The sequence below is a fragment of the Megalops cyprinoides genome, chromosome 2, assembly GCF_013368585.1.
Source record: "Megalops cyprinoides isolate fMegCyp1 chromosome 2, fMegCyp1.pri, whole genome shotgun sequence".
In the NCBI taxonomy this organism is placed as follows: Eukaryota; Metazoa; Chordata; class Actinopteri; order Elopiformes; family Megalopidae; genus Megalops; species Megalops cyprinoides.
Window position 1 is genome coordinate 50,392,510 of NC_050584.1, and position 12,771 is coordinate 50,405,280.

Genomic DNA, 12,771 nt, shown 5'->3' on the forward strand with positions numbered 1-12,771 from the left:
GGGCCTGATATAAGAGCTGTGCTTTGTTTGGTTTCTGGTCCATTAATTATATTTATCACCAACAATCTTTGCATTAGAGTGGAGGGCCACTGTCCAGGGCTGATAAGCTCTGGGAGTGATTCTGCGGAGAATGGGTGGCCTAGTGCCAGCCCCTGCCTGCGCGGCTCGGCATATTGTTCACTCTATCAATGCAGGCAGGGACAGAAACAAAGAGAGTGGGCCGCTGGGAATGGCAGCAGGGGAAATGTACATTAATTAGTCAACGTTTCCAAGTGTTTGAGAAGTAGCCTTGAGGAAGGGTGGAGCCAAGCAGACAGTCACGTGACCTATGAGGGCAGACTTGAATCCCTGCTAGGACTATGGAGGGAGGTGCAACGGAACAGAGGACTAAAATGACTGATTGTTACAGATTTAAGCATTACAAGCACATTATGTTTTAGGATGACATAACTCAAAAATGTGCACACAAAAATACTGCAGCCAATGCAAAGACTCGTTGCAAAAATATTGGCCTTTTCTTGCTTTGTCTTTTGCAATATATCTAGCCGCAAAGGAGATTTTAAATTTTTCACTTTGTAAAAATGCTACTTACTACACTGTTCTGTACATAAAATAGTTTGTACTGCTTTAAAGGAGTTCAACTGAGAAGATGGAGGTAAGCTTAAGGTCTTTTGGAAAGCTAATTCAAGTGTCATATACATTATACTGTAATGGTAACTCTTGCTGGACTATATTTAGAAGTGATGTTTGGGGGTGAGGAGAGGGGTGTAAGTGCTCTTAAAATCTGGCACCACATGCAATAGTAAGCATGTGCCTACAGTACAGGGATTCTTGGGAAGTCACAGTCGTTTTAAACTAGGATGGCATTTCGGCAGCACTTCTGACCTCGACTGAGGTCCCCTACACAAAGGGCCCGCTGCATTCCCCTCCTCTGTTTCACTTCAACACACACACACACACACACACACACACACACTCACACACACACACATTCAAACTCACGCACACACAGTCTCTCTCACACGCACAGACACACATACAAATACACCCAGTCTCAAACTCATACAAACATGCACACATGCCGACAAAGAGGCCAAGTTCAGCCAAACACTAAAGCCCAGCTGACCCCTGACCTTTCCCCACTGCCCCTGCCACAGGCCGGTACTAAAGACGTGGGACAGATGGAGTGACCTTGACAAGGACACCTCATGTTTCCAAAGCCTGTGCTGAAATGCTAGACAAGGGCACAATACTGAAATTGCATTGAAGTGCATGCTCCCATTCGCTATTTTAAAAATCAAGACCATTGGGAGGGAATTCATCGCTGTGACACTTTGACCCATATAACTCAATACTTGCAGTTATGCTGCATGCCATGGGTCTGACAGTGTAATGTGTAAGACTGTAATATGACCCCATGACTACAATGACTTTATAATTGACTGAAAAAAAAAAAAACTACACTGACCCTTTGAGTCATTGTGATGTGCAGACATTCGGATGCGTGCGCACAGATGACACAGTGGGAAAGGGTGGGGTTTGAAGTGCGTAATGGCTGGAGAGTGTGCCACTCTGGGACCCGACCAACGGGCCTGCTGCAGGCCTCTTCCCAGCCTGGCTCTCCTCTGCCACAGGCTGTCCACCAGGCCCCGCTTCAGATAGCTTTGTCTATGCAAGCTGCTGATGTCAGCAAGCCGTGGATAGTGCCAATCCCTTCCTTTCTCATTCTCTCAATACATTAAACAGGATATGGGGCCAGGGCTCGGCTGAAAACATGTGCTTACTCAGAGAATTTTTTTTTTCATAGAAATAAATGCGAGCCCCACTCTTTTTCCACCAGGCCCCCATAGGATGTTCTCTGCATTGCGTTTTGCTGTAGACTCTGAAGAAATGTGCAGTTTCTTGGCAGCTCTGCTCTTCACTTTTTGACACCGTCTTTGCTATCGCCAAAAATCAGCAAACATCTGAAACAACCCTGCAGCCTCACACTCCAAATCCCATGCATGCTTCTTGCTTTATCATTTTATATTCAAGAAAATGAATTCATTTATTTTATAAAATATGAATTTAGATTACACTAGGGAATGGGAAATTGAGACCAATTCCTGACTGTTGTTTTAATGCCAGCAGCTGCAAAAATAAAGAAACAAACAAACGCATATTTTCCACTGGTAAGTGTGAGTTCTCCAAATACCGGTGTTTACATATGTGCCTTGTGCGCACAGCAGTAGCTCCCGTACAAGTGACTGCACATTTCAGTGCCCCACCTGAAAGCTGCCTTTGTTGGCTCTCCTAATCCTGAAACTGCAAATCCTGACTTCAAGCCCCTAACCTCTCCCTACAGTCTTTCCCAGTACAGTAAGGCAAATGTGCTCTTCCTCCTGGAACCTGCTGCAGAATGCCCCCAGCGAATGCCTTATATAACCATCTCCATTTGACGCCAACCTCTATATGGTGCAAACTGACAGCTAAATTCGATCCTACCAACCAGCCCCTCCTCAGTGCCACATATAACCACATGTTGAGATAGACTACGAGCTGAATATAGACTACATTCAGTATAGGAGCAGAAGCTAATATGTCATATAAAGAGTTGGGACTTATGTGGCTTTTCTTCCTTTCCATGTGGACTAGAGCAGCTACCACTACAGACCACCTCAAACTTTCATCTCCACACTGTGTGTGTTCTCCAATTCACAGCTTCTCTCTATCTCGTTTTGGGGGGCTGTTTACATGGTGATAATGAAAAACCAGCTAAGGCCTAAGCGAATATCAAAGATGGTGGTTTTTTGTAAACACACATACAAGTGACTATAATCATGAAAGAAATCCTTTTCATGTGACAGATCATAGGGGACAAGTGGGTAGCAAACACTCACGCAGTAAACACGGCCAGCAACAGAGGTTTCTCATTATCATAACAACCTGCCATTCTGCTAGACATTCTGTAAAATCAATACATGCACATTACACAAATTTTAGGACGACTGAAAGCCATTATAAACCAATTGTGCACATTTGGCATTACAGCCCTCTCAGAGGACCAGAACACTTGCATGTAGAATTGCTCTCTCACACCAGTCCAGAGCATGGACTGAAGCTGAATCTGCTCACTACAGGAGTGACCATCTTTCTACATCGTCGGGCATCATTACCTAAAACACTGTGCGGACAAGGCATGGGTACAGGAGCAGCAAAAAACTCAATAAAATGTTGGCATGAACATTCAATCTTCAGCAACATACAGAGCTACCCAGTGGTGATATTATGCTGTCTGAAGTGAACCCATTTAGGGCTCTGTGCACACTAGTAAGTGTGTGTGGGAGGTTGCTGTCCAAATAGTCTTGTACATGATAACACAAAACGTTTGACTGCCCCTTCAAAAGCAGCTGACCTCTCCATGAGCACTAGCCCTCACCTGGCTGTCACCTCTGTTCCGATAATGGAATTATGTGTTATGTCAAATCTCCAGAGGAGACTGGCTCCTATGTGAATCCATAGATTAAACTTCCTGTCCACCACCACTTGAGCCATTCAGGTCAGTGTTCAGCAAGCGCTGGAGAAAACCAGCTGTCGTCAAGTGTTGGTTTAAATGCGGCTTTGGTGGCTTAAGTCAGGGCCACCTCCCAGTGACTTCTTCCCATTCATCATCATAACATAGAATTTACCCAGCCCTCCCACAGACCCAAACACTGTAAATGGGAGCGCTGGAACCTAGGCAGGGAAGCCCAAAGCCTGGAGGAAAACACACCAATTCAGTTTCTGTGAGATGTGCTTCCAAATCGAGACAATAGAACCAAAACGGCTGTGGTCCAGAGGTGTAAACATTCACGGCATTGTTTCCACTAGGAGGTTGAAGAAACGTCCTCCACAAACCTCCACACATAAACAGAAAAACACAGGATAGCTCCTGTGAAAGTAGCACATGTGGAAACAGCATGTTCCACACAGGGATATGCATTAACAATGCAGCAATCACATCAAGTTAGTCTGGTATAGTACGTGGCAGTGTCAAATCTCTACAGCAAGGTAAACTAAAACCTGGAAATATTAGGGTGATATATTGTTTATTTTTTAACACATTCTTTTTAAATGTGGCTAGCGGATGCACTTACACAGTTACAAGTGTTTACAAGTCACCTAAAAGGGGATGCTATATTTAGTTGTTCTTTTTTTATTCTTAATAGTTGCAAAAGCACGCAATTTGTTAAAGCACTTTGGTTTATTGAATTAGGTGGATGCTAAGTGTGAAGCTTTAAAAGCTGTACCACAAACAGCCTATGGGAACATTCAGTAGATTACAGGAAAGAGCCACGACCTGCAGTGTCTGTATTTTAAAACAGTTGTCTGTTTGATTCCAACCAGAATTACATTACAGGCCAAATCTAGTTTTATGACGGAATTACACCTGATTCAACACATTCCCTTTTAAATTATAAAGTCACCTCTGCCTTTTCTGAGAAGGCCCTCTCAGCTGGCTCTTTTCTGGGAGAGGACAGTAATTGCAGGTCAAAACTCTTTGGGGTTTTGGAGGCCTTAACCTGTTCAACCCCTGATCCTTGTTAGAAGGTGGAAGGCAATCATCTAAATGCTTCCACCACTTCCTCTTTGTGGTAAGCCCCCTTGAACCACAGCCTTAATCAGCAAGCACATGATGGCTTTTTGACCGGCAATCTCTGACAGCAAACACGCAGAGCAGACAGATCCATACAGCAAGAACAGAGCTGTTTTGTATTGATTCATTCCTCTTAAGAAGGTCAGTGTAAGTCCCCACCTTAGGTCTCCTGAAAGCAGCACCTCTCTGTTGTTAACAATATAATCTGGCCCTGCAACAGAGCTTGAGGAAATGCAATCGCAGAGGCTGGCTGTCTCTTTAGTGCCCTCTGTGATGCACAGAAATGCATAAACAAGCAACCAAATCAACCACACAGTGGAAACTTAAAGCATTAGATTTATAATATCAGGGGTTTGAACCGATTGAAAACCCATAATATTTTGGAATAATCCATTTATCCACCATTCCGTCTAGATGCAAGGGGAAAAAAAAAAATCAACAGTTGCAGCATTCACTCTGCTGGAATCATGAAAAAGGAATCGCATCAAATAAAAGAATAGAGCACTATTTACAGAGGCAGTAAGGCCTAAACCTATTACCCGGGGATTCTGAAAAGCGCTGCATTCCTTGCGTCAGCTTAAGCCGGTGGCTGACGAAACAGTGATGTGATTTTAAAGTGCGAGATCGTGTTGTTTCATATGCTGTGGCCTGAGCCACTTACAGCTCGTGACAAAGGCGGCCAGTACAGTGCCACCAGCTCAGGATACACGGGCCTATGTGCGCTCACTAACGAAAAAAAAAGCCCTGTGACGCATCAAAAGAGGGCATTGTTCCCAAACAGCAGAGCTCTCCCTCTTTCGCTCCGGGAGCTATTGTTGAACGCACAGAGAATGACAGCATTGGGATACAAACAGGGTTGGACACAGGACCAATTGACAGTGTGCTGAGTCAAGCAATGAGAGAGAGAGCAGGGGCCATGCTGGTTGCAGCAGCTAAACTCAGTGAGGCTACCCCTATATGTACACAACAGCAGGACGGGATATTCCGGGAAGACGTCTAAATCAACATACAAAAATATGAATGTAATCTGACCCTCTCTGTGCAGAATTGGTCATTTATGTGGTCCCACAGCAAACAGTCTACAAATACACAAACATTTTCAGAATTGCCACCTAGATGTGCACTCTTGCTGATCAATTCAACCCTATGTGAAAGTCCATCAAGCACGGGGATGTTGGTATTGAAACACTACCTCCTGCTTATTATCAATGGGGAAACAGAGTGCAGCTTCATTATGTGCTTCAATGAGAGCTGCTGCTGGCTGAGGCCAAGGCAGCCAGAGACCTGAGCCAAAGGAGCTTCCCAGCAGAAGGAGCAAGCCTTATTAGAGATAGAATGTAGGGCTTCCTGGCACTAATCCACCTGACACAGATCAGAAGGTGACAGAGAGGCAGATATTCTTTGTTAAGCTGACATAGAGAAGGACTCCTGGATTGCTTCTCAGAGATGTGGTCGGTCTTACAGATGCCCATGCATGCAGTCTGATAATGAATACCAAAATAAAAAAATCTGTAACTGTACTCAAAGTTGACAGTATTCAGAGAAATTACTGAACACCTGAATTAATCATGTTAATGATTTGAAGGGGGACCTTTGGCTGCTGCGACCTTCATGATAGCCAGGTGTCCCCCCACAATACAGCCGCAGCACAAAGGTTTATGGCTGCCATTAACTTGCAGCAAACAATTTAGTTCAATCCTAAATTTTACCATTGTGTTTACTTGTCCAGGACCATCAGGGTTAATGGTGAAAACAAAAAGAGAAGGAATTTCTTAAGATAAAAATGTTTTGTAGCATAACTGATAACTCCTCTTTATTGCTTTAGTTTCTTTCTTCTTTGTTTGCTGTTGTTTACAGTTTGATTGTGAAGACTGGGTGGCTAATCAGACAGTCTCTAAGGCATAAACGTAGTAATTGAGGTGGCCTCCTTGTTACAAAGAGGCCTGCCTCACATCAACAAAGTGACCCTCCTCATGCCTCCCAGCTTGATAACTCCTAATCACCATTCTGCTCACACCCCTGCATCAAACTGCTCAGCATTTAGCCCGTAGTGTAAGCAAGAGTATGCCAAAAGAACGCGTTCAACCCAAACAGTCTGCCTGAAGTCACAGAGGAAACGGACACAAATTCCACAAACCAACCCATTACATATCAATTTAATTGCTACATTGAGCAAGTCCTTCTCCCTTGTAAACCTCATAGGTATATAATTTTGTCATATTGCAAGCAAGCCTCAGAAACCAGCCAGTGTTTTCATGCGACAGATTGTTTATGTAATGCATGTGTGCATGGGCATAGTGCTGGCAGACTTCACTCCCTGGGGAGTCTTGCAAACACACAAACACAGCTTCACTCCAAGACGGGGAGTACGGCAGTAACAGAGCTGCGTGCACAGCACCGGGCACCACGCAGATCTTGGATGCCCTCTGCCCCCACAGGAAGGATGACTTAAGCACACACTTTTTCCACAGTGCTTCTGCCCATGGAAAACTCCCCAATGACAGGCTCCCAGAGTTGCATGAGTAGCTGTGCAGTCACATCCACACAGAGCTTGAGTGTACATAAGGGCACATGAGGTTCTGCAACCATGCCTTTTAGTTGGCAAAGTGTGGATTGGGTTTAGGGAAATACATACGAGTTAAAAGGCCTGGTTATACTGATTATACAATCTGAAACCTCTGCATGCCCCCTCAGGTTAACTTGCCACTTCTGTACAGTTTATGCAAATTACCAGGGCCATTTCTAGTACACTGCTCCCACCAGTGAGCACCCGGGGGGGGGGGGGGGGGGGGGATAAAACCAACTCCTGTAAGAAAAAATAAATAAAACCACTCCTGTCGGCCAACACTGCTGGAGAATCACCCACAATCCATTGCATACCACAGTGTGCTTCCATTCAAAAACTTAAAACACCAGTTTTGTCCACTATAGAATTACTACGCAAGTGCAGAGTATACTTTAGATCTATAAACAGGGATTTGATGATAACAGCTTCTGTTTTTGTCACAGATGGGGAGTAAACAACCTTACTCACTGCAGTTAGACAAAACATACGTTTGAAACCTACACATCAGCCACCCAGGGCTTGATAGGAATCATCAGTTGAGTATCTGGCAAGGACTGTCTCTACACAATTTACACAGCATTTGCTTACCAGCGTCATGCCCAGGACAGTGCAGAGTTCAAGACTAATCAGTCTGTGAAATGTGAGGTGTTGAATTCCGACAGGAAAATATGTAGGGCTTCAAGGGTCCCAGCAATTATTCCCTAATTGTGAGAGAACGTGGTGGAAATGGACTGGAAAAAAGTATTAAATTTCACAGCACACTTTGCCACACCTAAGCCAGCTGAGACTCTTTACCTTTTCCCACCCTTTCCTGAGTTCCCCAATACACACACACTCCCAAAATTATACCAGATGTCACTTCAAGAGAGTTCCCTGCCCTGTTGCCAACGAAGAATTCGAGAAATTCTGGAAAATATTTATAGAACGGGCCAAGTGAAGGCAGTTCAAGAGGTAAAGGCTAAAGCCAAAGAACTTAATGGGTTAGGAATACTCTGAGCCACTTCATCAACTCAATCCCACTATACTTTTGAAAAAGAACTTCTAAGGGAAATGCATTAAAAGAAATATCTCGGAATAGTAACCTGAAAAAATCTAATGCTACTGCTAAATTTTGACACGTTTTTCCTCTAATAAATTCAAATTAGTTGGGAATAAAATATTCTGAATATTTTTTGTTTAATTTTGAAGGTAATGCTCACATATTCATGAGCGTGATTTTGCTCACACCTGCATTGGCATTTATTAATCCACAATGAAACAGACCATCAAAGCATTACTGTAGCTATTCAAAAATTAATGTGAGCATCAGTAGTTTCAGCCCAACATCAGTGAATGCCTTCACACTGTTTTGTGTAACTAAAAAAACAATGTGAAGACCATCTGCAAAAGTATTTTCCCCCAAAAAAGTCTGGAGTCATCCAAGATGGGAGCTAATCTTCCTGTAACAAACATCCATTACTGTCACTGAGTGATGATTTCTGCCTTCACTCCAAACACTTGCCAACTTGGACTTAATTTGCCTAAGAGTTCTCCTACCAACTGTGCTTCTCTCGTAACCTTCAATTAAACATGCCGTATCACAAGGTGCTAAACTTCAAACTCAATTAAACATGCCATGCCACAAGGCGCTAAATTGAATCTGGTCTAAATCTGTGTGAATGGAGCTTGGCTAGTTGAGGAGGTAAAATAAAGAACAGAAAAAACAACAAAGCCTTATTGTAGATATGCAAAGACAGGAATGTGAGCAATCCTCACAACCAGTTACTCCACCAAAGAGCTGCTTGTTAGAACAGACCACCACAACAAATGTATTTATGCAGATTATCAATACAAATCAGTTCAACTGAGAACTAGGAATGGCCTCTGCCTCTCTGGTGTCCAACTGATATTGAGCAATTAAATCACTCCCCCTAATGCTGTTACAATTGATTATTTTGGAGTGGCACCCATGCAGTTGTGCACTAGTGTTGTGTTGCAATATTAAGTCACCACATGAGACAAGTCTGGAGGGGCAGTGTCTAGGTTCTTAAGTGTGTTAAAGTAAAGAGGGTTTGCTGCATCCACACTGCGGTGATCTGTGCGAGGACACATAATTTCTGAGAGAAACAATTAATAAGACCACGTGAAAAGCCTTGGAAAGACAAAAGGCAGTCATACTGTGCATCAATAAAAGGCAGACAACAGTAAAGGGGAGCAGATGGACAAGACCTCAAGAGCAGTTGCGCTGCATCTTCGAGAACAAAGCCCATTCAAAATAAAACATTCATTATGTTGGTCACAACTTAGCATTCTTCCCCTAAATCCCCAAAGTGTCTTTTGCTTTCACCAGAAAACACCACAACACAGACCAGCCACTCTGCGTTTTGCATTACAAAGAACATGTTTGTTTGAGTTGTTCTTTTGATGCACACGAAGAAAGTCAGCTTATTTTTGAAGGGGAGGAAGTTGGTTTTTGCACGGAATCCAGCCCATATATATTAAAAACATTTGCGCTTACATGAGCAGAGATGAGTAGACACTTTTCTGTTTCTAATAATCCACAAACACACAAACCCAAAATCATTGGCCACTCCAAATCTGGGACCTAGTTACATTTATTTATAATTTCTTCGCTGACAGAAAAAGTGGTTTAGCACTACTGAATATCACTTCACCCTCAATCTCTATCTTTTAGTACCTTTCTCTCCCTATTACCCACCTGAACACCAACTGAGAATATACACAACTTTAACCTCAGAACACATCGGATAATGACTCCAGCATGTCCTCACCCCACCTGTGTACATTCTGGAGTCCAAAACACTAAAAATTAATCAGGTCCCATGGAAACGATTTCTATTGCCAGTGGCAGCTTTGAAGGGTGAGATCTGCAGTGATACGTTGTTCACATTTGAAGGCATTAGCCCTGTATTTAAGCCACATGTTTAAACAATTACTCAATGCAACCCCCTTGCACAAAGCAGAAAAGAGAAAAGGAGAACCAGGAGCACACCACAGAGGAGGGAGTGTTGATAGGATGCCATGGCAAACTCCGCATGAGAGATGCCGGCTGGCTGAAAGCCCCAGTAAAAAGTTTTTGAAAGAATGTAATGTGTAATGTCAGCTCCAGGCTCTTAATCCTTTGCCTCCTGAAGGCCAGGACCTAGGCAAGGGAGTTCCAGGGAGCCAACACTGCACCTCTGGTGACTTGCAGGCAAAGGACTAAATGAGTCAAGCCATCATCATCCCTGTGTTCTATGTAATGAACTGTCATAGTCACACGCTACACTATGGAAACAGATGGCATGGCCCGATTTGGGTTCATCTTAATATATTTTTGACATTTTAAAAATGTTTCCCTGAATCCAGCCTCTGGAGGTGTAGGCATGAAACCCAGCAAATCCTTGTTACAGAAACAGGAACCTACTTTTCATGCTTCACACACACACACACACACACACATATATATATATGAAATGACTGCGAGCTAGTGTCTATGTAAAGATCCTGCATTGCCACACCAATGCCCGTGCATATACGGGGTCAAACTGGGGTACAGAGCATGCGACCCTCTTCCAAAATAAAAACTTTTTTTTAAGTGTACAGTTTTAGTCGAAAATTGGCTAAGCTATGTTACAACTGTGAGTAAAGTTTATCGGAAACTATCCAATTCTTTAAAACAAAAGTTAAAACTATTCTGGTATTTTTCGGAGTGAGTGACTTGGTAGCTTGAACTGTTAGATGTAAATGACCGACTGGCCGTGTACTCACGCCAATTTCACACAATGTCAACAACGGAGAGATCTGCATTTGTCTCTGTAATCGTTATCTCGTAGTCACTCCCGCTACAGTTTGGATACGTTGCATGTCGAAGTTCTGCTGGGTGCCATCACTATTCGCAATTATGCTACATTAATTTAAAGAGACAGCCTTATCATATGCAAATACTGCCTGCAAACATCATTTCTCTGGTGCTCCCTTGTCAAAATGCTGGGGGTGGTGGCACCCATCAATGCGATAAGAAAATTTAACGTTGTAAGTACAACTGTTTTCAACCGATAACATTGAAAATACGTACAAGGTTTTTAAATAAAGGCGCACAATACGATCGCAAGTAGCTAAATGTCACATGCACCAAAGTTTTCATTTAGTAAATAAACTACGGCGTGACATTTAAAAATCTTAAACCAAAATAATGGCCTAAATTAATTTAAATCGTAACCAGTGTCAATATAATTGCATTTTAATAAGTGAGACTGCTGCCTAGTAGATCTGCATTTATTGTTATTACGACAAACTTCCTTTTGAGATAGCCAACGTCCCTTTCCAACTGAAAGACCAAAGTCCATCACTTTCGTGATATATTTTACAAAAAACAGGATCAGTTTTGTATCAAGTGAAATGTTTTCCAGTGTTTCTGATTAGCGGTCATGACTTTACATGGGTTGCATTTCCAGCTGTTATATGTCAACATCACTATACCGTAATTGCTCGCGTAGCCTGTTGTTTAACCAAATTCTTAACTGAAGAGACTTACGTTAGGAGAACTCACCTAGAAGCAAACAGAAGAGATCGAGACATATCAGTAATTTCCTCTTGCTGTTGTCAATGCCGTTGTTGTTATTTAACGTTGCGCTTCCTCCGTTTCTGGTCTCTGGTGCCATTGCCTTCTCATACATGTAGTTTTGCATTTGACAACCCCTTCCCCTTTTTCGTTAAAATCCAAGACCGAACAAGCGCGGTAACTGGAGATGCAACAAACTAGGTTTTGTCCTTTAAGGGTAGTTTCAACAAAAAAGAGTCATGCAATAATAGGAAAACTTCCCTTGCAACTCGAGGGAAGAAAAGTCCTGCAAAGTTTGAATCAGCAGCCGAGCGATGCGATCTCCGTTGTGACCCCTTAATTTCTGGAGTAGCAATGTGTTCTCTCCGCTGGATAAATGTGAGCCGGTTAAGCTATGAACGAAGTCTTCGAAGTGCCGTCTTCGCTTTAAAAAAAAGAAACTGATTTGCCTATGTATCTCTTGGAATGAATGGGAATTCAGTACAACGCCGCCCTGTTCAAAGGCTTAGACAGAATGTAACGCTCTGAGTACTTGCTGATCAAGTCCTGTTTTATGAATCCTTGGCCTTCTCCTCCCCCTCACTCTTAAAGTAACCCTATGCAATCTACGAGGCTCAGCCCCCTTCCTCGAGGTTTACGCTACAAATAATTACCTCCATACCTCACTGAGAAACTTTCCTCCGAATATAGTTGACTGTGAGAGTCGCTCGCCACCTTCTGTTTGTACCGCAAAAATCAACCCACCAAAATGACCACATGGAGCACTAAGTCGTTTTGACCGAGCGACTTTTGCGATACAAACGAAAGGAGGCGAGCCGTTCATAAAATATAGCATAGAGCATCGTTTCTGTCCCTTCTGTCCCCAAGACTTCTATAGATCAATTGTATTCATTTAGAGGAAGATTTCGAGATTTTAAAATATTCAAATAAAAATGATAATTCCTATCAAAAAGCATATCCAATTAAAACACTAAATACATTATCCCTAAATAAGTTCACTATAATTTATTTTGATTTTATTTTTGGTCCTATTAGTTCATTTGAAAG

At 42.8% G+C, this 12,771-nt stretch overlaps 1 protein-coding gene across 2 annotated transcripts in view; it reads right to left on the minus strand.

The window, feature by feature from the left end:
- Positions 1-12,333, minus strand: part of plpp3 (phospholipid phosphatase 3) — a 36,544-nt gene extending 24,211 nt beyond the window's left edge. The window contains exon 1 of one of the 2 annotated variants that reach the window (XM_036521683.1): positions 11,713-12,333. In XM_036521683.1, coding sequence (XP_036377576.1) covers positions 11,713-11,851 — 139 coding nt within the window. In that variant the 5' untranslated portion in view covers positions 11,852-12,333. The remainder of the gene's footprint in view (positions 1-11,712) is intronic. The other variant, XM_036521682.1, reaches the window with a different exon arrangement.
- Between the last annotated feature and the right edge of the window lie 438 nt (positions 12,334-12,771).